Source organism: Coregonus lavaretus (assembly GCF_964263955.1).
Source record: "Coregonus lavaretus genome assembly, chromosome: 2".
NCBI classification, from domain to species: domain Eukaryota; kingdom Metazoa; phylum Chordata; class Actinopteri; order Salmoniformes; family Salmonidae; genus Coregonus; species Coregonus lavaretus.
The window spans coordinates 42,931,726-42,956,533 of record NC_139989.1 but is presented as its reverse complement, the minus strand read 5'-3'; the positions used below and the strand labels follow the sequence as shown (position 1 = coordinate 42,956,533).

Genomic DNA, 24,808 nt, shown 5'->3' with positions numbered 1-24,808 from the left:
TCCCACATCTTCCAAGGAACCAAATGTGCTAACTGTATCCACTCCCCCATCTCTCTCTGCATACTGTGTTTTTAGCAATCTGCTACAATATGACAACTTTTGTTTTGATACAAGATACAGTCCAACAACAGCCTTACCATTACCATTAGCAAAAAAATAAAGTGAATATACAGTACTTTGATAAACAAAGTGAAATTGAATGGTTGTTAGGTTGTGAGAGCTGATTCACCATGTTATCATCGAAGAGCATTACTGTAAACTGCTATTGTCATGTGAAAAGCAGGAAAAGCCTGCCTGTTACAATACGTCCCATTTCCCTGGGTGTCCATATGTTAGTCAGTTATCAGAGGGTTGATGATGCCCCTTTGCGTCTCTTACAGCTTCACCCCGGTATCTTGTGTTCCATCAGTCAGGGGGCCATATGAGGAAGCATGGTAGCGTGGTGTGGCGTCTGTCTGTGTGTCCTGGCACTGGGGTTGTGTTGGTTGGCAGATTATGACTCAATATAGTAGAGAGATGGAGAAAGAGATGGAGAGAGATGGAGAAAGAGGGAGCCTGCCTGCCTGCCTGCCTGCCTGTCGGTTGGTCGTAGTGGCTTCTGACGGAGGGAAAGGGACCTGACTGTTCTAACAAAGTGCCGAACTGTGTCACTAATACCTGGTTGGACTGGAATAAGGGAGGAGAGAGAGAGAGCCATTAAAAATAGAAGGAGGAAGGGTTGCGTGAAAGAGGGAAGGTTGAGAGAGTGGGAGAGAAGGGAGGAGAAGAGGTGAGTAAGAGAAATAAGGAGATGGAGAGAGAAGCAGAGGAGTGGAGGGAAGAAGAGAGGAGAGGAGAACACAGGGGAGGAGAAGAGGGGAGAGGAGAACATGGGAGGAGAAGAGGGGAGGAGAAGAGGGGAGAGGAGAACACAGGGGAGGAGAAGAGGGTAGAGGAGAACAGGGGAGGAGAACAGGGGAGGAGAACAGGGGAGAGGGGAACAGGGGGAGGAGAAGAGGGGAGAGGAGAACACAGGGGAGGAGAAGAGGGGAGAGGAGAACACAGGGGAGGAGAACACAGGGGAGGAGAGGAGAGGAGAGGAGAGGAGAGGAGAGGAGAGGAGAGGAGAGGAGAGGAGAGGAGAGGAGAGGAGAGGAGAGGAGAGGAGAGGAGAGGAGAGGAGAGGAGAGGAGAGGAGAGGATTGACCTTGAGAAAGGTCAGAGACACCTGCCTACTCTCTGAGATTGTCACCCAAGCAGCAGCGGCCTCCCTCCGTCACTCCCATCATGCTGCAGGACTGACTGTGAGGAGGCAGTTGCTAGGGCAACCTCTCTGGTTTCCAAGGAGATTGTTATGTGTGAAGGATCAGTCAGTAGGACACAGACTGAGGGGACTTGTCCGAATCGCACTGCGCCTGCCTGCACGTGACTGCCTCTGTTTGTAACAAAACACATTCCACTGCCAGTCTTCAAGATCCGCTCATGTTTGGTGGAGATATCACTACATGAAGTCTATGCAACATTACATTTTCTGTGTAGCCATATGGAACATATTTATCCTATTCATGCGTTCAGTGTCTTTTTCTCACCTACATTCCAGCAGACACGCTCAATTGTACAGGCAGGGTGTGAAATCATCACCAAAAGACACAGAACATGATGTAGAAAATGGCAGCCCTTCCACCAATGCTCCAACATGCTGTTGCTTTGTCAGGCTCCTGCAGTGGTTGCCTGTTGACAAGGTCATATCGTGCTGTATGAATGTTGTATAGTAAACGCATGTGTTCTTTGTTAATTCTATTTCACTATTATACAGTAGATGTATGATACATCAGTATCAAACACAATGAGCCCCCAATTAATATTTCGCTAATTGTTGACATTTGTGACTGAGGTTAGAACCAATGTACAGTATTCGTCTTTGTTTACTGGTATGACCTGTATCCTGATTGAGGTATAGTGGTTAATAGTAATAATAATAATAATAATTTGTTATATTTCTCACATACACAAGTACGTATTAGAGTTTTTGTCAATCACGTTGGTGCAATTTTCACAAGTATGTGGTACATTTTCACAACTCTAAGCACACATATCTAAACAGATCAACAAAATGGCTCATGTTTCAAAACTCTAAGCACATTTTCAATTGACTGAGTAGTACAACAAACACAAATTAACAGTCACTTGTTCACTGCACCAAATCACTCCTTCAATTTGGAAGCATATTCAATCGAAGTATCTGCTTTTTAAAATGCAATATTCACTTTACTTTTGATATTATTTTCTTGTCATTTGTTAACAATACAATTAAGGAAAATTATATTTACCATCTACTATTCTTTCTATTCAACACTTCAAAAAGAACAGTTTCTAAATGTGTATCTTGTATTTTTTGCTATTGGATTAAATGCTAGTTTAAATGACTAAATGGTAAGCCTGATGTATTGGTGACTAAACAAAATGTTCTTATAGTATTTCACAGAAAACAGATTTTGCATGAATGACTCAAGGGTGAAATATGTGTTAAACTCCAATAAATGCACAATCACAAGTTTAGAGTTTTGTACTTAGAGTTTTGAAAATAAACTACTTAGAGTGCCTTGACCTTTTCCACATTTTGTTGCGTTACAGACAGTTTTTGTTTTTCCCTCAGCAATCTACACATAATACCCCATAATGACAAAGCGAAAACAGGTTTTAAGACATTAAAAATTGTTTTTATTACAATAAATAAACGGAAATACCTTATTTACATAAATATTCAGACCCAACAGGACAACAACCCTAAGCACACAGCCAAGAGAACGCAGGAGTGGCTTCGGGACAAGTCTCTGAATGTCCTTGAGTGGCCCAGCCAGAGCCCGGACTTGAACCCAATCGAACATCTCTGGAGAGACCTGAAAATAGCTGTGCAGCGACGCTCCCCATCCAACCTGACAGAGTTTGAGAGGATCTGCAGCGAGGAATGGGAGAAACTCCCCAAATACAGGTGTGCCAAGCTTGTAGCACCATACCCAAGAAGACTCAAGGCTTTAACCACTGCCAAAGGTGCTTCAACAAAGGACTGAGTAAAGGGTCTGAATACTTATGTAAATGTGATAGTTTTTGCTTTGTCATAATGGGGTATTGTGTGTGGATTGATGAGGGGAAAAAAACAATTTAATCCATTTTCAGAATAACGCTGTAACGTAACAAAATGTGGAAAAAGTCAAGGGGTCTGAAACAATGTGCCAAAGTGATTGAAAAAAAACATTAATAAGCATGTGTGAATTGGAAATGTGTTTTTTGCATATCCCAACTCCCCCTGAGACACCCAGGGAGCAATTAGGGTTAAGTGCCTTGCTCAAGGGCACATCGACCAAATGTTCATCTTGTCAGCTCAGGGATACAAACTAGGGACCTTCTGGTTACTGTCCCAATGCTCTAACCACAGATAGAGCCAGATGTTTCACCAGATATATACAGTGCGGAGAACAAGTATTTGATACACTGCCGATTTTGCAGGTTTTCCTACTTACAAAGCATGTAGAGGTCTTTAATTTTTATCATAGGTACACTTCAACTGTGAGAGACGGAATCTAAAACAAAAATCCAGAAAATCACATTGTATGATTTTTAAGTAAATAATTTGCATTTTTTTGCATGACATAAGTATTTGATCACCTACCAACCAGTAAGAATTCCGGCTCTCACAGACCTGTTAGTTTTTCTTTAAGAAGCCCTCCTGTTCTCCACTCATTACCTGTATTAACTGCACCTGTTTGAACTCGTTACCTGTATAAAAGACACCTGTCCACACACTCAATCAAACAGACTCCAACCTCTCCACAATGGCCAAGACCAGAGAGCTGTGTAAGGACATCAGGGATAAAATTGTAGACCTGCACAAGGCTGGGATGGGCTACAGGACAATAGGCAAGCAGCTTGGTGAGAAGGCAACAACTGTTGGCGCAATTATTAGAAAATGGAAGAAGTTCAAGATGATGGTCAATCACCCTCAGTCTGGGGCTCCATGCAAGATCTCACCTCGTGGGACATCAATGATCATGAGGAAGGTGAGGGATCAGCCCAGAATTACACGGTAGGACCTGGTCAATGACCTGAAGAGAGCTGGGAAAAACAAAACCATTAGTAACACACTACGCCGTCATGGATTAAAATCCTGCAGCGCACGCAAGGTCCCCCTGCTCAAGCCAGCGCATGTCCAGGCCCGTCTGAAGTTTGCCAATGACCATTTGGATGATCCAGAGGAGGAATGGGAGAAGGTAATGTGGTCTGATGAGACAAAAATAGAGCTTTTTGGTCTAAACTCCACTCGCCATGTTTGGAGGAAGAAGAAGGATGAGTACAACCCCAAGAACACCATTCAAACCGTGAAGCATGGAGGTGGAAACATAATTCTTTGGGGATGCTTTTCTGCAAAGGGGACAGGACAACTGCACCGTATTGAGGGGAGGATGGATGGGGCCATGTATCGCGAGTTCTTGGCCAACAACCTCCTTCCCTCAGTAAGAGCATTGAAGATGGGTCGTGGCTGGGTTTTCCAGCATGACAACGACCCGAAACACACAGCCAGGGCAACTAAGGAGTGGCTCCGTAAGAAGCATCTTAAGGTCCTGGAGTGGCCTAGCCAGTCTCCAGACCTGAACCCAATAGAAAATCTTTGGAGGGAGCTGAAAGTCCGTATTGCCCAGCGACAGCCCCGAAACCTGAAGGATCTGGAGAAGGTCTGTATGGAGGAGTGGGCCAAAATCCCTGCTGCAGTGTGTGCAAACCTGGTCAAGACCTACAGGAAACGTATGATCTCTGTAATTGAAATCTGTTTCTGTACCAAATATTAAGTTCTGCTTTTCTGATGTATCAAATACTTATGTCATGCAATAAAATGCAAATGAATTACTTAAAAATCATACAATGTGATTTTCTGGATTTTCTGAAAATTACAGACCTCTACATGCTTTGTAAGTAGGAAAACCTGCAAAATCGGCAGTGTATCAAATACTTGTTCTCCCCACTGTACATCTGAAGCCTCCGGTTGGAATTTCCAATGCCCAGTGGCCGGCAGTATGGGAGAATATGGAGCGAATTGGAACTGGGCCGATATTCTGCAGATTTTCTCATCGAAGCCCAATCTCATCAAAGCCTGATCTCAATACAGTTTCCTTTTCCCAAAACTACAATCTGTTACAAACAGAGTGCACTAAGTATTGTAGATGTGATCTTTTCCCAAAGTTTAAAAAAAATGACGTTGTTTACAAGGAGTGCAAGGGTGAATTTAGTTATTGCACACGCACATGCTAGAACGTGCCAACAGGATCTCACTAGCTCGTGCTTGGCTCTGCCAACCTCCTTGCTTGTTCTGCCCACTATGCTTCATTTGCGCCCATTGAAAATGACACAGATGAACTATCTTGGGTTAGTTATAAATATATCTGTATGTAGTTAGCTAAAAAGGGATTTGTACAAATTTCCTTTCTGATGGACTATGACGTGCTGTTTTTAGCGTGGTATGAAATCCAGCGCGAACATGGGCCTATACTGTACACATATAAAGAGAGTGGGGTCTCATTTTGACTTTGGATCATGCAGAGGTTGCTTGTTTGTTATTTTATATATATATATATATATATATATATATATATATATATTTATTAAAAAATATAATAATATGTTGCAGCTTTCTCTAGATATTTGTGGTTTTTTAGCAGTACTACTCTGAGGCCAAGTATAGCTTTGTGTCCAAGACTTTCCAGTTTTAACATTATTTAAGTAATTCAAGTATTCATTATTCAAGTAATATCTCTAACTTCTGTTTTCTCCTGTCCTTGGTAAAAATATCATGCTCTGCCTCTCTCCATCTCTCTCTCCCTGTCTCAATCTCTCTCTCCGTTTCCTCCCCAAGTTTAAGAGGATGTTGAACCGGGAGCTATCTCACCTGTCAGAGATGAGTCGTTCAGGGAACCAGGTGTCTGAATACATCTCCACTACCTTCCTGGGTAAGTCACACACCTCACCTTTCAACTGCACTCCTGACTGGATCTCTGTCTGTCTTCTATCCCTTATATACCTCAGTCCTCTATCCTCTATAAAACTGAACAGAGCCCTATGTATGTGGCTCTGGTCAAAATTAGTGTACTATATGGGGTGTCATTTAAAAATAGGGTTATATTTTACTTAACACTGACCAGTGTAATGCATTTATTTTTATTTAACATTTATCCACACTGTTAACCCCAATGTGCTGTCATTACTCAAAACTTTTGAGGAAACACGTTGCACTTAATATATCTGAGTACAGTTACTTAAAGTGATTTTGTAGTTATTAATCAAACCGATCGTCACTGTGACCTTGTAGGGGGTCCTGATTTGAGTTGTATCAGAGTAAAGCCACGCCTCCAATATAATTTCCCAGTGTACCTTGCCTTTTTGAGTGAATTGTAGAGTCACCACCCATGACTGTATTTGTTAGTGACAGAAACATGGTTGTTGAATTCGTTCATTTTCAGTCCTGTGTCCTTCACCAAGAGAATTCCTAGGCGAATGTTATCATTATAATTAAACATTACATATTTCATAAGGCCTTATTTTGAGGCCTAGCTTTACTCTAGCACAGTGGCCTGAAACTCATGGTTTACAGGCCACATCAGGCCACTTTCCCAAAATTCCCAGATTTTCAAAAATCCTGGTTGAAGGATTTCCAGGAATCTTCTAACTGGGATTTCTGGAAAACCTGGTATCAGAATTTTGCAACCCTACCTGCAAGTCGGATTATGCTGGCTTGCAAAGTGATGTGCAATTCCTATTGGAATCCAGCCAGAGTTAGGCTATCCAACAGTATAACTGTGTATTCACTCACAACCTGCATTCACAATGACTGCCAGGTTTAGGAACAGTGTGAGAAGACTACTACCTAAGCCATTTAAACTGGAACAACCATTTCAGTAACGGGTGCAAAAAATCTGACTAAATGATTGGATTAGTTTAGAAAAATGTATGTTATTTATCTGTGTGTAACATAGGATTAATCAATCAATCACTCAATGTACATACAAAAACACAGTATTAAATACAATTCCCCAAAACCAACCTGTAGTAGAGCATGCTGGGAAAAAGGTTAATTTGTTATCATAACTTAAAAAAATTAAGTTGATGTGACTTTTCATTTCATTTTGAGTCAGTACCACATAAGCATTTTATGTAATAATTACTTTTTTATTGACTTTGAGTTCAACTTACTAGAAGTATTTGAGTAAAAAATGCCTTGGGGTTTACAGTGTGCAGGGAGTCATTTAGACCCGGGTCTCTTTTACAAGTGAGCCCTGTAATGATGCATACTACAGAGATATAGCACACTATAGGCCTTATAATAATAAGTTATAAACGCTCATGCATGCTTATAACAAGCATTAGAAAGCATTATAGTTAACCTCTGACCTCCATGTCTCCTCCAGATAAGCAGAATGAGGTAGAGATCCCGTCTCCGACCCTGCGGGAGCGGGAGCGGGACAAGCCCATGTGTCATATCAGTGGAGTGAAGAAGCTGACACACAGCTCCAGCCTGTCCATCAACACCACCATGCCACGCTTCGGAGTCAAGACTGAACAGGAGGACGCACTGGCCAGGGTACGGTATATCTGTACTGGATCTGGGATCTGTGGAACCTTACACAGACTCACACATTAACACTTACTCACTTTGAAGATGATTTAATAATATAATATAATAATATGTCATTTAGCAGACGCTTTTATCCAAAGCGACTTACAGTCATAAAATGATTTATCCAGATCCATTTTTCCAGTGATAAAATGCTTTTTGAATTATAACTTTTTTTTACATCACATAAGTATTTGAACTGAAATAAATGTTACAATGTTTTTCTTTTTCTTTTTTATTGTATGTCCACTGTAGTGGACATTAGGATCCGGTTGATATTATATATGTACAATTTTACATTACAGTAAATGTGTACAGTAGGTCAAAAGCACAGGATATTTATTTAGCTCTTATTTAATGTGAAAAATATATATTACACTGCTGTGAAAACTCACCAAACTATTCCACAGATATTTACTTATGATAACACATTTGCATACTGTACATTCACCTTCTTCTTTCCATAAAATGTGCTAAATTGAGATGGCAGCCATTTAAAAAAAACAGGATGAGAAAGTTCAACATCACACCCCCACACATGATAACATATCACTGAAAACCCCAGAATGTCCTCTCAAAGGTACAACAGGATTTAACACAGTGGCATGTATGGCCTCAGAGATACGGCCCAAAAAACTATCTCCATTAGAGTGGACAAAAATGAATTGATGGGTCTCAGGAGGGATTCAATGGAGACATATGTCAAGTCAAATTCCGGGTACAGTATGTGTAAATGTACTTGGCAAATAAAGGTGATTCTGTTTCTGATTCTGATGTTGTCTGTTGACCAGGAGCTGGATGACTTGAATAAGTGGGGCCTTAATATCTTTCGTCTGGCTGAGTTCTCCAATAATAGGCCTCTCAGCTGCATCATGTTCGCCATCTTCCAGGTTGGTGAAAAGTAGTGGTTTTATCCATTCGATTTTCAGGAAGAGTGGTCATATAGACTTAATATAGACTTTGCTGTTCATATACGTGTATAGGATCCTGAGTGTTTGTGTGACACAGTGTGTTCCTTCCCTGTAGGAGAGGGATCTGTTGAAGACGTTTCAAATCCCTGTCGACACGTTTGTGACCTACGTGATGACCTTGGAGGACCACTACCATGCCAACGTGGCCTACCACAACAGCCTCCACGCTGCTGACGTCACACAGTCCACCCACGTCCTGCTGTCCACACCGGCTCTGGACGTAAGAACCACATTTCACCACACATTGAGCCTACATCTAACAACAACTAACTTGAAGCACACAGCTGCACTCTAACTCCATCGCACATTCATGTCCTGTAGGGTGCTCTAAAATGTGATTGGTTATACTGTGTTCTATCTCGCTATCTGTCAGGCTGTGTTCACTGATCTGGAGATCCTAGCTGCGTTATTTGCTGCTGCCATCCATGATGTGGATCATCCTGGCGTGTCCAACCAGTTCCTCATCAACACCAGTGAGTCCTTACAATGGAGATAGGAGCACAGGAGGAGCCAGGATACTGTACAGTACAGTGCATTATAACTAAATAAAGCTCCTTAAACCACATCTCAGTTGAGCTTAGCCTACTAGTCAGTGTAGCACAGCTAATAACGTAAAAAGAAAATGTCAGAGTCAACACTGTATGGTTTGGTCGGAACAATAATGTGAAAAGGGTGCTAGTGGGGTGTGTCTACAGGTGCTCTGACCCAGTGTTTGTTCTGTACTGACCCGGTGTGTTCTGTCTGTCCTCTCTCCCAGACTCGGAGTTGGCTCTGATGTACAATGATGAGTCAGTTCTGGAGAACCACCACCTGGCTGTGGGCTTCAAGCTGCTCCACGAGGACAACTGTGACATCTTCCAGAACCTCAGCAAGAGGCAGAGACAGAGCTTGCGCAAGCTCGTTATCGATATGGTGAGGCTCCTCCCACTCACACTCACCCACTAAGGGGCTGCTCTGCTGCCTCAATAAGGGGCGGGGCTTATACGAGTTATTTAAATGTTATTTTCTGATGTTTTTTATGTTTTTGTTTGACCTCCTCCTTTAATTGACCTCTCAAGGTGTTGGCGACAGATATGTCTAAGCACATGAGTTTGCTGGCTGATCTGAAGACCATGGTGGAGACGAAGAAGGTGACCAGTTCAGGAGTGCTCCTGCTCGACCACTACACTGACCGCATCCAGGTGAGCTTTCACCTCTGACCTCTAAACATTCACCCTGCAGAAAAAATGGTACTCCAAACTCAAATTGGAGCTGGAGAAAATGCACAACGCCTACTGTGCACTGGTGAACCCTGACCTTATGTGTGTGTCTGCAGGTGCTGAGGAACATGGTGCACTGTGCGGACCTAAGTAACCCCACCAAGCCCCTGGCCGTGTACAGAGAGTGGACTGAACGCATCATGGAGGAGTTCTTTAGACAGGGAGACAAGGAGAGGGAGAGAGGCATGGAGATCAGCCCCATGTGTGACAAACACACTGCTTCTGTGGAGAAGAGTCAGGTTAGGAAACACACACACAACACACATTTTGGCATCACTTTTAAAGCAATTATAAAAGCTAAATGCCAATAAATGCTTTTTTTAATGATTATTTATGTTTATAAAGGTAATCTCATGTTGCTTACACAAATTCCTTAGCCCCGTAATATGCTTGTTATTAGTGTGATGTTCGTTTGTCAGTGTGTTTGATTCTCCTGGTGTTGTGTGCTGTAGGTGGGCTTCATCGACTACATCGTGCACCCTCTGTGGGAGACGTGGGGGGACTTGGTGCACCCTGACGCCCAGGACATCCTGGACACTCTGGAGGACAACAGGGACTGGTACCAGAGCACCATCCCCCAGAGCCCCATCTCCCCACCCCCAATCCCCCTCGGCCCAGACAAGAGGCTCAACGCCTGCATCGACAAGTTCCAGTTCAAGCTCACCTTAGACGATGACACGGAGGGAGGACAGGAGGAGGAAGAGGAGGAGGAGGAGGGGAAAACCACCCCCAATCACATGGTGCTGGACAGCAGTCAGGGAGAGGAGGAAGACAAGAGAAAAGAGGAGGAAGGAGAGGACGGGGTAAAGGAGGAAAGAGAAGGAGACATCATCGAGGAGGAAGGGGAAGCAGTGATGGAGGAGGAGGTGGAGGAGGAGAAGAGGGGAGTTCTTCAGCAAGCTCAGTTAGGGGTGGAGAGACACTCTGACACAAGCCTTGTGGAGGACGAGGAGGAGGAAGACTCATCCTCGCCAGCTGATGACACATGAGTTCCGCTCCTCTCTCCCTGGCCACACCCCACATGCACACACCACGCCCCTCTTGTCCATCCTTTATTTCCGATGGCCAAAAACCAAGATCAAATAAGACTACATAAACAATAGACCTTTAAATCTATTTTTCAAAAAGGGAACACAAATAATATTGCTTAAAGAAAAGCTATTTACACAGCAACTGTAGATTTGGAGTGGGAGCTGGAGGTGTTACTTCCAGCTGATGCTATGAGGAACTGCTATGAGGAGAAAGGGGAACATAGAGAAGCATTAATAATGGGCCATTGAAGACAGTGTAGCACCGGAACTGAAACACACACACACATAAACACGCACAAACTCACCTCCACACACAAACTCACACACACACACAAAAATACATGAATGCACACACAAACACACCTCACTCACACACTTTGATTAATGAAAAAAACTCTCAAGTCTACACACGAGAATGTGTGTGTGTTTGTGTGTTTGCGCATGCCTGTGTGTGCGTGTGTGTTTAGGGGACTCTGATTGGTAAAGAATCTCTTTGGAAAAAGCCATCTCTATATGGAGTATTAACTAGCGTCAGTCAGTATTACTAGTTCATGTTTGATAGAATTCAACAAGAACTCTGTTTTTTTCTGAGTGACTTATTTTCCATTTCTGTCGGAAAGAAAACTACAGACATCTATCTATAGAGGATGAATGGAGCGAGAAAAGAAGAGAGGATTACGTTTAATAAAGAAAGGAAGATGCTGTGATGAGGGGACCTGAGGGTCCCGCCCCCATTTTCCCTTTATGAAGAAGTGCTACCGGTGCAAGATGGCTGTGTGCTTTTCTGGAAACACCAGCTCCTGAAACATGGAGCTGTCGTGAAGCAATGCATCTTGGGACAGGAGTGTCTGCTTTTGTCTTCATTTTTGATTGTCTCTTGTTCAAAGATCTATTGTAACTGTTCATGATTTAATCATATTATTATTATGTGTGTGTGTCACACGCTCAGTCTGTTTCCGTGGTGACATATTTTCAGCTGTAAGTCTTCCTTTGTTGCTTTTCAAGGTGATGAGACGTTACCACTACCACTACACCGCCACTATTGCTGCTTGTGGACTCTCCAGTTTTTACATATGAAAATTATTTATATTTTTTACGTTCTGAGGATAAGCCATGTGATACTTTGGAGTATATGTTCTGCCTGTTTTCTATTTATTACACTTTTTGCTAAATATGTTTGAAGGATTATGATAATATCATCAGCAGCACATATTCACATTACATCTCTTACCCACTCACACTGTATTTATTCACCAGTTTTCACCAAAGCAAGAAATTGGAAACTGATGAGGGGAGAGGTGCTTTGAGAGGATTTTGTCAGGGTGATTTTTGTCAGGGTGATTTTTGTCAGGGTGATTTCAGGATTGGAGGGAATCGAAAGAACGATCTTGGCCAAAAAGGAGGATGTTCAGGAAGTCACACACAGCCATTCTTGTTACGTTTTAAGCTTTTTTGCCTTAATGTCAAATGCAGGATACATACCTGCCACTATGTAGATTTATAAGATATATTCTAAATATCCTAGTATATTTATACCATGTCTGTTTGCCTCTATCTGTGAGTGTCTGTGTGTCTATACACAATGTACCCAGCATCTGCATATGGACAGGAACATTTTATGGCCAATATTAAGAATTTGTTGTGTTAGTTATGAGGGCGCAATAAATAGGCCAATTTAGCTCCAGGGAATGCAGGTAAAATGAGCGGTATACATATAGATGTTGCAGACCAGATGTAGAGTAAGTATATTTTCTCACAATACTTTTTCTGGTTGAAAATAACGTCTGTCTTGGGCTGGTTGAGGAAATGACGGATGTTATGTTGAGAGAGAGAGGAGAGAGAGAGCGAGAGAGAGAGAGACCTTTCTCTTGTCATGTGCTGTGTGTCATTACTCACTCACTAGAATCACCATCCTGGCTGTATGAGGTTATGGTCACAGGATTGATCAGCACAGCTTGAATAGGTCTCAGTTTGACTTGGAGTTGTTCACAGGGTAAAAAACAACAGCATGAGTATAGATGGTTTCTGCTGGTCAGTAACATAGCTCATCTAAAGAACAGCCTGTGCCTGAAGGAACAGAGGCCTGAGATCCGTCCAGTCCAGCTCTGTGATTGCAGCATTGCGGTGTCACCGCACAGGCCTTTAATTGTTGAAATGGGAATTCCCATGATGCTTCCCCCTGTCTTTGAAGATATATACGGCTTTGTTTTTCTGGCTTTTTGTTTTGTCATGAGCTATAAAAACAAATAGATGTTTAATTACCATTTTAACACAATACTGTAGCAATCATTTCTTATTAATAAATTATTCCGTTGATTAATTGCTGCCATTCTTTTTCAATAATGAAAAGAAAACCATGGGAAATACCACACGTGTTTTCTTTGAACAGTTTGTGTACAGTTTTTATTTTTGTATCATTCTGGTGGATGGTCTAGAAACTGAACTATAATGACATATTGATAATATAACTATTAGCGTTATCACAGCTTGTTTTGTATATCTTGTAATGTTGGATTGTAAATTAGAAATTGATTCAGGTCATTCTCATTTAATTTAATTAACGACGTTTAGTTATAAGAAAATAACTAAATCACTAAAGCACTTCAGGCCACACCATCACTCTTTCCTTCTCTTTCTCTGTCCTTATCTTTCCTCTGTCATTTTTTTCACACGCTGAATTGTGTAAATTCAAATTGTATACAAAGGATTAGATGAATTAGATGGATTGTTTGAATCAGGATTAGATTCATCATCAGAAAAATGAAAATATTTTGTACCAGAACTTTAATTTAGGGAGGTTGTAGGGTAGACAATGTGGTTAAAGTAGTGTGTGGGTATGTGTTTGTTGGAGGAGTTGGTATTTATCTGTCACTCACTGGTTCCATTGGACCTGGTTTCAAGCCTTTTATTTTATTTTATATTGTGCTATTCCATGTTTGCCCATTCCATATTGCCCAAGTCATAATCTATGAAAACTATTCATTATCAATATGCCATGTAGGAGTGACTGTGAGTAATTGACAGATGTGTATGGGTGGAGCGAGAGGTAAAACACATGAGGGTTCTGAGAGAGACATTGCGAAGCCATTTTGAAATGAGCTCCACCGCACCTTCTTGGTCACTTTCGTCATATTAGACTCCCTCTGAGAACAATTATCTGGGCTTTAATTCATGTGTTACTTGTTCACAAGTTAGGAAAATTATATAAATGGAAAAAACACCATGAAATGATTGTAATATTTGTAAATGATATTGCTGTAATGTGTAAAATGTGTCCAAGTTATTTTTTATTATATTATTTTTATGAAAGGTTTTCCTCTGAGAGAACTGAGGTGTCATTTTGTGAATAAAATGCATTTAATAAGCAAACAGCTATATAATACAATTATATATCAGTATATTTTTTATTTTATTTCACTGTTCGGTACTGTAAAGTGTGTTAAAATTACAAATAAAGGAAGATTTTTTATAATATAAGCAAAGAGAAATAGCCTACTGGCTTTTATTTGTTGTCTGTGTAGGCTACTGTGTGTGCTTAATAATGGTATCAGAGATGATAAAAAAGGAGTAGACTAAAATGTCAAGGTCTTCAATAGTCTGGTTTATTGTGGCCTCTACAGTGAATGTGAATACTATGCTTTCACACCATATTTTTCTTTATTGAGAATCGATGTATGAGTAGGCCTACATGTTTATCAAAGACTATCTAAACGATTAGTAAAAATGGGTTACAGAGACTACCATTGCACACCATGAGGATTCTCAACACATATGATAAGCCCCATTGAAGGAATTGATGGACTCATTTCAGCCTGGCAGTTTCAGGCTACCTCTCTTATAATTGTGAAGTATTTAGATAGACACACGTCTGCTATTTCAAATCCATATAACATGGCCAAAAGAGGTTCTCCACCCTCTCTGACATGGCTGCTCCCAACGTATTACCCAGCATGCACCGCGGCACAATTATTCTCCAATCACAGGTCGGATACGAGAGCTAGTCCAATCAGTGGAAAACACCACAGTGCACGAGCACACTAGACATTTCCTGAAGCATTGCGGAAGAGAGGTAATGAATGATTAGCCATATTTCTACTTCGAAAATAACGATTTGTGGAAGTGTTTTTAGCACTTTTTTTTTTAAATTGTGAACGTGATACTTTCTTGTATATACAACATTCATAAATATTGTTTATAAGTACGTTTTCCCGCGTTAAATCAAGACCGGTGATAGCTAGCTGCTACTACTTTAGTCCTTCATCAGCTAGCTAACGTTAGTTACCTAGCGTTACACGCATTTAATTATGACTAAATGTTAGAAAGCATGCCTAATTCGTCCAATTTTGAAAAAGCCGTTCTAACGCATTGCATCAGAGGTTTAATATGGGGCCGACTGTCTCAATGTTGTGAATGGTGGTGCGTGAGGACTAGCTGCATTGGGTTCAAGTACATTGTCTAATGCCTTGAGTTGTGTTTGCAGGAGCGCCGCGAATTCCTGAAAGTGTAGCTGGTCCCCGTTGATACTGCATCATGTCTTGTGCGCACCTACTGTTGTTGATGAGCTTGGCATTGCCGATGCGCACTGGCGCAGCTGTGGAGATTCAGCGTCCACGCGGAGTACCACTATCAAGTGAGTTGACATCTAATTCTGACCCGAACTCAGACAAATAACGTTATGGTTCTCATCACAGCCAGTGACGTAGGCCTAGTCTATGGCAGTCTATGCTATTTTAGCTGTCAGAATCCCATTGTGAGCATGGTTTTTATCCTGGTAGGTGTGCATTGTCTCTCAGATGAGCTCTTATGTACCCAACCCTTACCTGTCCCCATCGATCCCGACAGAGAGACAGTTCTATGAGGAGAACAAGCCTTTTACCTGTCTGGACGGCTCCCGCACCATCCCCTTTGACCGAGTCAACGATGACTACTGCGACTGCAAGGATGGCTCGGATGAACCGGGTACAGTATCGCTCACTTCTCATCAGTAAAGCCAGACTGAACCCACTATCAAGACACTACATTTTACACTACACACTACTTTGCACAGTTATCAGTAAGGTCTTGACTGTAATGAATGTCTCTGCATTTTTTCCTCAGGTACGGCTGCCTGCCCCAACGGCAGCTTCCACTGCACAAACGCTGGCTTCAGACCCGCCTTCATCCCTTCCTCCCGGATCAACGACGGCATCTGTGGTAAGAACATCGTCACTGCATCTTTCCATGGAACAGTCGTCCCGTTCTCTCTGAACATTTTTTGTGTGTGCAAGGGCTGTGTGCTGATTAAGTGTGTTCTCTCCTCAGACTGCTGTGACACGACAGACGAGTACAACAGTGGTGCCACTTGTCAAAACACCTGCAGGTGAGCAGTAGTAAAACACAGCTGCAAACATTGGCCTTTGTGTTGTCAAACGATTTCTCCATTATGTGCCAAGTATGTGTGTGAAGACTGATTGTGTTGGCTGGGTAACCCCTAGGGAGTTGGGGCGTAAGGAGAGGGAGAGTCTGCAGATAATGGCTGAGATCACAAAGGAAGGCTTTATGCTCAAACAACAGCTGATACATGAAGCTAAAAGGGGACAGGAGGACAAACAGGTGAGAGAGACTAACCAACCAAACAGTTTAAAAAGGGTAGTAGATGCATGTGGATGTATTTGGGGTTGAGTAGACAGCAGAAATGGCTGGGGCCTATACAGAGACCATTTCATATATAGAGGGATTTGTATAAATCCTTGCCATAGAACATGTTCATCAAATGACAAAACTTTGTTTGAAAAGTTTTGTGTAAATGACTTCCATCCATGTGTTTGTGCAGGGCAAGTTGACTGAGCTGCAGGGAAGTAAGAAGGGTCTGGAGGAGAAGGTGGAGGCTCTGAGGACCGTGAAAGAAACGGCAGAGGATCCAGAGAAAGAGGCTAAAGAGCACCACCTGAAGGCTTGGGAGGGTAAGTACACTGGAAGCTATTATCTCTCTGCTTTTAACCTATGCACATCATCAATTCTCTCAATGTATTTGTTTTCTTCACAAAAAAAGGTGCTTTTGTGCTGTTCGGTAAAACCAAGATATTTAAGTATATTCATATAGTTAAAAAACAGATTTTGTTAAATGCCCAGGGCAAATCATATGGGTTTTTTGTAACATTTTACATTTACGTCATTTAGCAGACGCTCTTAACCCTAATTGCTCCTGTAAGTCGCTCTGGATAAGTGCCTTGCTCAAGGGCACATCGACAGATTTTTCACCTAGTTGGCTCTGGGATTAGAACCAGCGACCTTTCGGTTACTGGCACAACGCTCTTAACCACTAAGCTACCTGCCACCCCTGATCATTACCCAGAGGATTATGCTGGAGAGGAGGAGGATAGACGTTTTACAAATCATCTCTCCAGTCAGATTTTTTTGATGCAGTTAACTTAATGATTTGGAAATCAATTACAAAAGACCTGTTGAAGATTTCTCTTTCTAAGTTGTATGTGATTGATTTGATTTGTCTGTTTCAGAACAAAAAGAAGTCATCCGTATGGAGAAGGACAAAGCTAGAATGGCTGCGGCTTTTCTGGAGCTGGATGATGACGCAGACGGCTAGTGAGTGTGTAGTGTGTGTGTGTGTGTCACTGTCAGCGTTGGAGATATTCAGAGATATTTCCGTGTGATTCAGTGAGTGACTAATATGGTGCTTTTGTTATTCCCAGTGTTTCTGTGGCTGAGCTGCAGTCCCATCTAGAGCTGGACCCAGATTCAGATGGGTCTCTGACGGAAACAGAGACTCAGGTAAGATGCCTGTTATCTTCCTCCCCCTCAAGTCAAGAGAAGCATTTATATCACACTAGTCCATTATAGTGGGCAGTTGTATCTTTATACTACTTAGCCTAGGTCATGTAATGCATCACCCCAACTACCCACATGACAAAATACAACTATTTAATATTTGCAAATGCAGTGCTTTTAGCAACACCTTTTTCTATATTCAAAATGGGCAGTACACTGCAATAAAACATTTTTTTGGGGTGTTGACATATTAATTAAGTCAAAATTACTTGTTTTTATTTGATCTCGCTTACCCAAAGCATTTGCATTTACTTGTTTTGAGTTACACAGAAAATGCATCAAGATAATTTGTCTTGTATCAAGATATTCTGACTTGTATCAAGGCTTTGTAGGTTAAAATAAACACATGATCTGCCGGTGCAGTAAGATCATTTATCTTGGTAAGACGTCTTATTAAGATGAACAAATATTATTTCAAGATAGACGTTTTACTGTTTTTCTGATTTCCTAATCCATTCCCACAGGGATTGCTGGGAGGCGCAGACAAAGTGGACACGTCAACATTTGAAAGTGTGTGGAGTGGCATCAAAGACAAGTACCTGTCAGAGGTCAGCACCACATGAACTCTTCTTATGTTCCACAGTTATTTCCTTATCCTGGTAGAATGTTCTATGATCTGTGCCCTGGAGCTTCAGATTGGGTGTCTAGGCTGGGTTACTGTAAAGCACTTTGTGAAAAATGTGCTTTAAAGGGCTGTGTAAGTTTGTGTGATTTGATTGGTTGATGATGTGACCGTGTGGGTGTCTCAGGGCCAGTCGGACCCTCCTGCCCCTGTGGAGACCCCCCAGGAGGAGGAGACCAGGGACTTTGTCTCTGACCACGACTCTGACCATTACCCAGAGGATTACGCTGGAGAGGAGGAGGATGTGGAGGACGACGAGGAAGATGATGATCACGAGGAGGAGGAGGAAGAGGAGAAGGTAGGCTTCCCTCGTTCATAAAAAGTTGGCAATCCTCACGTTGGCCTGGATGGACCTGAGCTAGGCTAGTATTGGAGGGCTTGGGTGGTCAGTTGTCCCAGTAACATAACGCGTGTTTGATGATTAGGTCCCTCCCACCGTGCAGACCCCAGAGAAAAGAGAGGACGATGAGGTATCCATGCCACCATACGACGCTGAGACCCAGAGCCTTATTGATGGTGCATACATTCATCTGTCTTACAATCTGGGTTTAGTACCGCACTACCTTAAACAGGGACACAATGGGTTTGTCTGGATATACGAAGCAGGGGGTTCAGATGATATTAAGCGTAAATGTCTGTGATTTTCTGTGCTGTGGAATTGTATGTCTCATTGGTCTGTCCTTTGAGGTTGTGTTTCTTTGTCTTTGATCCTCAGCTGCCCAGAAAGCCAGGGATGATTTCGATGAAGCTGAGAGGGCCCTCCGGGAAGTGGACGATCAAATGAAGTGAGTTTGCAACCAGGCAACCACAGTGCTTAATCTCTGCTGGCTTTGGCAACAACTGTATGTTAGTCCTTGCACACAAAAACATCCCATGATGATACTCAACATGCAAACACTACACAGGTATACATGTGCAGGTTGTATTATTAGGTTTGAAAACGGAAATGAAAGTACCCTGTTTCTTTATTTGGATCTGCAGGAACCTTGAGAAGGAGATTGGCTTTGACTTTGGGCCCAGTGCAGAATTTGCATACCTGTACAGCCAGTGCTATGAATTATCCACTAGCGAGTACGTATACTTAATCTATCTTTGTAAATACCCGTAGTCTGTATGCCTTTGTGAGAGAAATAATCTGTGTTTATATGAATGTGAAACTGTTTGAATCTACCAAAGATTAGATATAAGACTGTGCCCCTCTTCTTTTTAATCAGGTACATCTACAGGCTGTGTCCATTCAATAGGGTCTCCCAGAAACCTAAGTTTGGGGGTTCAGAGACCAACCTTGGGTAAGAGAACCTCCTCTTAACTTCATTTTACTGGAGCCTTTAACTGTTCAAATGACTGTGGTCCTTCTAAAACTGTTAGGAATGTTAGTAGTCATTCTCCTTTCTGTCTCTGTCCTCGTTGTAGCGTGTGGGGACAATGGGTTGGTCCTGAAGACAATTTATACTCAGTGATGAAGTATGACAATGGGCTGGGGTGCTGGCAGGGCCCCAACAGGTCCACCACAGTAAGTCTCTCTAATATCTAAACTTCACTTCCCTCCCAGCCCAATGCTGCATCCTTTATGATGGTCTTATTTGCTGAGAGCATATGAAACGGATTAAGTCAAATCATGTTTCATGCAGTGCTGGGTGGGGGAACGTGCATGATAATTGATGCAATCTGTGCACACTGAGGCTGCGTAAGTGTACAGGTCCCTACTCTATAGAGGTACTGCTAACCCACAAACTGTCCTGTGAACGTAGCGGTGAAGGGTTAATGTTGTCCCTTTGTGTGTGTCAGGTGAAGCTGACGTGTGGGAAGGAAACGGTGGTGACGTCCACGTCAGAGCCCAGTCGCTGTGAGTACCTTATGGAGTTCACCACCCCCGCCGTGTGCCAGGAGCCACCCAGCCTGGACGAAGTCCTGCACGGACACACAGAGCTTTAGTGCTCCACACCAACAGGTAGGTAGGTACAGGCCAGGTCCATTGAACTTATAGAGCAGTGGAGCAATTTATAATAACGTGGATATCAACTTTTTATAAATACTGTACATGTTAGGGCCGGAACAGTAATTGTTTAATCATGTACCCTACAATTATGGACAACAACCACGGGAAAAAATAAAATGACCTTCATAATCGTTTTTAATACATTTGATATTAGAAACTTCAAGTTGTCTTTCAATCGTCACTCTACTCTGCATGTCTGTCTTGAGCTTGCGCTCTCATTAGCTAACTTAGAAACATTGTGTCAACTGTTGGGTCCGGCTCATATAGTTGTATTGGTGCAGGGGAGAAGTGTTTGGGTATTTTGTCAACATTTTGCTGGATTTATCTTCTTAAAAGAGATCTGACATCAATGTAATTCAAGTCCACGTAGGAAGACACGCCAATCTAGATAAATTATGCTTACTTCCCTCATCTGGTCGAGTAGCTTAATTTAAAACAGTGCAAATCAAGCTAGTGCTAACCAGCTAGCTACTGTACAAAGTAAGGAGGCACAAACAAGCAGGAAAATGAGAAGACAGTGAAACAGAGGATGTTAACAGGCCGGAGGGACAGAGGAAGACAGGCATTGTGCAAGGAGCCAGCCTTGACTTGGTAGGACATCCTTCCACCTTGCACATGTATTTGATAATTTTTACATGTAAAGGGTAAAGTTGGTAAATTCACAAAGGGAAAAGCAAACATTTTATGAGAAGTAAGGCACTGTGCTACATTTCCAAGCGGTCAAAACCATTTGTTTCTGAGAGCATTTGTTGTCAGTTCTGCTTGAAAATAAAATAACATAGTAATTTCTCTCTCAGGTTTCTCTTTATGGACACATGCTAGCCTCCCCACCCTGCTCTGCTCTGCAACAACCAGCTGCTGCACTCTGGCTTCACAAACTGGAAGATGAAGATTCAAAATGGTTGCTGGTCCTTTACTCCTATTCTTGTCTGTTGTTGCATTAACTTGTTTGTCTAGGGTTAGTGTTTAAATTAGGTTAAAAAAAATTATTAAATCCATAATTTCTTTTAAAAATAAAGTCGAATTTTAATATGCTGAATTGTTTTCTCCTATTTTCCACTTTGCCAATCAATGTAATCTAGTCTAGGAGAGCTGTACTTTATCTAAGCAGGACAGTCAGTAGAATGTTAAGTGTGTGCTCTGTTGGCTCTAATAGTACAGTAGATGATTATGCCAATGATGTGCATTATGACGATGGTGGGCAGTTTGTCTTATGCGCATCTATGGATTTGCATTGTTACCTTCTGGAAACGACAACAATGCTCAATGTCATCTTGTAAAAACAACATGGGTCACTCAGATTTGTAACCTTTTATTTTTTTCTGGCATGTAAAGTACAAATAATTAAACAATTCCATGAAAAAGTCTTCAAGCGTCTTCAGCTGAAATCCCAGTAATAAATATCCTAAACTAAACTGAAAGGTTTATTTTCTTTGTTACATTTTGTCATTGTTCATTTGGTCATGTTTGGAAGTATGAGATTTTGATATCTTCCTACTGACATTGATACATTGATGCCAGTAGATCTGTTTTGATCATTTCTCCTTTGATTTGATCTACCATTCCAGGAAAATGTTGTAAGAAGAATGTCACTAAGTTACTGTGTCCCCTCTTCTAAATAAATAGACACAAAATACAGTTGGTTGAGAAACAGAAGAACCACTGACCCCTTTCCTATACGAGTAACCCCCAACGATGCTTTCCTCCTGGCTGCTGTTAGAACTACTGTACATAGAACTCAGATGTCACGTTGGATTTCTGTGCTATGGTCCTTCTAATAACTACAGTAGTTCTGTTCATCAGCAGTAGGAGGGAAAGCATGTTGAGTGCACATGGAGCCTCAGGCACTGCCTAAGGTCCAGGCTCCGCCCTGGAGCCTACAATAGGCCACACCCCAGGCCCAGCCCATGTCCTGACTGACACTCCCCAGGGTTCTCAGTGGCTGGAAAAACAAGACTGTGATTAGATTAAATAATCAAAAGGTTTTCATTTAACAAGACAAACAGAACACAGGCAGTAAAGGCATAACATCTAGCACACAGCATGTATGTTTATACACTTCAATTAGTTAAATATAGCAGTGCATTCTTTGACTATGGAGAACATTTCCAAATTGTACTTCTAAAGCTGTTTTTTAATCTATTTGTTCCCTTTTTAAGAAAGAAAATGTAACCACAATTTTGGCAAACTTAAAATCTTTTAAACTTGCAAATATAATGAAATAAACCATAAATATACACAAAACATACTTTATACGAGGCAATAATAATAATAAATAGTTTTTAAGTTAACAATAAGTTAAAACTACAAGCTTAAAGTCGCCCAAATAATACAAGTTTGTTGGCGCTATCTTGAATTTTTTCTGTTTAAATTATTTATGTTGCAACAAAAGCTACCACAGACTTTTACAAACACAATTGAACACATTTTGATTGAAATAAAATTCTAACTAAGTCTAAAATCTGCATACACTAAGGCAACTAATTAAATAATGGAATGAAGAAAGAAAAAAAGACCCAATCAAAGCAACCAAATAAAATCTTCGACCCATGTGTGTCCTATATGGCAACGTCAACAACACAAATACGCTAAGTTAACATGTGAGTCTTGATATGTAAAAGAAAATCAATAAATTACAGGAAAAATGATAATTCTAAAATCGACGTGGGCTAAAACTGATTATATATTAGACAGTATCCCTTTCAAGGTCTTTTCAATTAAATTGCTCTTTTTTTATTCACCCAATAATAATATGCAGTTAGTTTTAGCTTGCATGTTCAGAGCACTAATCCGGGGCTGAGATTATGGACATTTTCAGAGCTCTCCATCGGTGCTTGTTTGATTCTCTTTAATGAATCAGTGCATTAACACTTTTATTTCTTTACATTTGATCCTTCCGCCTTTTCCGCAAACCATTTCAGTGTGATGTTTAATTTCTTTTTCTTTTAAAAAATATATATATATTTTTGTTCTCAGTCAATATAAAAACAAAGCACATTGCACTTACTGTTCCATAGGAAAGTTTTTTTGTCTTTTTAAATGATTATTTGTTTATTGTTGCTCAAGCGGTGCAGTACATTTGTCTCCTGCCATTGTCCTTGGCTCTCTACCTTATGTAGGTGTGGAAAGAGAAGAGGGTCTCTGTATTGGCTGTGTAAGATGGGACAGTTTGTTGTTGGTCTAGTCTAGGGTGTGGCCTAGGGCCTGTTGTTGGTCTAGGGTGTGGGGGAACTGGGCTGGAACTGTACCCCATATCACAAGTGGGACTACCACTTCAACTGCAGCTCAACAACGTGGCCTATTTGCTGTTCTGTTCCCAAGATTCACATCTGGTCTCCTAAAGTGATGCTGTATCAGTCCTACTGTGCTACCTTCTCTTGAGTATGGGCACAACTCATTGAATGGGGAAGGTGTGGGGTGGAGTTAAATTATGACAGGGTGTTATTGTCTGACATTTCATGTTAGTTTGTTTTGGTTGGCACACAACCAATATACAACTGGGGCACAGTAAGAAATGGAATGGTCAGGGTTAGAAAGAGGCTGATGGTGTAACAGTGGAAGAGCATAGGGTTAAACTGAAACAATGCTGTCATACTCTGATATATTGGATTCCTATTGTGAGCGGATGGTGTGAATATTACAGTATTGAGGTTCAAGAGACACTTGTGGAACTGTCGTGTTTTTTGCTGAAAGGTGAATTCTTTGTATACATTGTTGTAGGTTTGTGGTAAGCACCTGTGCAAATGGGCTAAATTATATGTACTCAACAGATATGTTAACCAAAAGATATTAGTCCATTCTGATATAATTTGATATGAACAACAGATATTTCTGCAAGCGCTATGGGGATTTAAAATGATAAGGGATCTTCATGCAATAAATGATAATGGTTTATAGAAGAATTATTAGGGGAACGGTTAGTAGTATCGACTGAATTATTCCTTATTGACACTCATATTCCAAATTCTTTGGCTATATCTTAATTCAAATATACCTAATCATCATTGCGTTGAAAGGACGCTTTATTGAGAATCTACTTCAAGCCTTTCTGTTTCAAACCAGCCCAAGGTGTCTGTGAGGACAAATCATTGGGCCTGACTCACTGTCTTTACTGCAGCCTGATTTAAGTGTCTCCTTTGAAAGCAATACACTTCACTGCACAATCATTGAAGCAACACTGACTGTACGCAACTTCAGAGAAAGCCATATGTGTTTGTCTAGTTTACACTCAAAGATTGCAGTATTAGTAATGCAGATGTGTGTCTGTAAAGTTTGATTCCTAATCATTGAATTGGTTTGTGTGGATGTGTATTTGTTCTATTTCAATGTCTTTGTTTATGTTTTCAATAGTTTGTTTATAGGTTGTGGTTGAAAAAGTAAGGTTGTGTGAGATAACTTCTCTTCTTCGCCCCCTTTCCTCGACCCCCACCTATACACCGCATGCAGGCTCTCCTCCCTCTCT

The 24,808-nt window shown here is 41.4% G+C and overlaps 2 protein-coding genes across 4 annotated transcripts in view; both read left to right on the top strand.

The window, feature by feature from the left end:
• LOC311106032 (3',5'-cyclic-AMP phosphodiesterase 4C-like) overlaps positions 1-10,858 on the top strand; it is a gene marked incomplete at both ends in the record, with an annotated part of 71,151 nt that extends 60,293 nt beyond the window's left edge. For both annotated transcript variants that reach the window (XM_084148304.1, XM_084148305.1), the window contains 9 exons: positions 5,885-5,978; positions 7,434-7,606; positions 8,431-8,529; positions 8,666-8,830; positions 8,984-9,083; positions 9,368-9,522; positions 9,669-9,791; positions 9,926-10,108; positions 10,322-10,858. In XM_084148304.1, the coding sequence (XP_084004430.1) occupies positions 5,885-5,978; positions 7,434-7,606; positions 8,431-8,529; positions 8,666-8,830; positions 8,984-9,083; positions 9,368-9,522; positions 9,669-9,791; positions 9,926-10,108; positions 10,322-10,858 (1,629 nt within the window). The remainder of the gene's footprint in view (positions 1-5,884; positions 5,979-7,433; positions 7,607-8,430; positions 8,530-8,665; positions 8,831-8,983; positions 9,084-9,367; positions 9,523-9,668; positions 9,792-9,925; positions 10,109-10,321) is intronic.
• A 4,058-nt stretch (positions 10,859-14,916) lies between these two features.
• Positions 14,917-21,713, top strand: LOC311101376 (glucosidase 2 subunit beta-like). Of its 2 annotated transcripts, none has more exons than XM_084142509.1 (18): positions 14,917-14,969; positions 15,381-15,530; positions 15,743-15,859; positions 15,998-16,093; positions 16,202-16,259; positions 16,375-16,492; positions 16,713-16,842; positions 17,398-17,482; positions 17,590-17,668; positions 18,190-18,273; positions 18,475-18,645; positions 18,773-18,863; positions 19,063-19,132; positions 19,329-19,418; positions 19,562-19,636; positions 19,761-19,860; positions 20,136-20,298; positions 21,144-21,713. In XM_084142509.1, the coding sequence occupies exons 2-17, from the start codon at positions 15,431-15,433 to the stop codon at positions 20,280-20,282; spliced, it is 1,611 nt and encodes a 536-aa protein (XP_083998635.1). In that variant the 5' UTR covers positions 14,917-14,969; positions 15,381-15,430; the 3' UTR covers positions 20,283-20,298; positions 21,144-21,713. The 2 variants fall into 2 exon arrangements, with proteins under 2 accessions (XP_083998635.1, XP_083998636.1); XM_084142510.1 differs by having other exon boundaries at positions 20,136-20,302.
• The last annotated feature ends 3,095 nt before the right edge of the window (positions 21,714-24,808 follow it).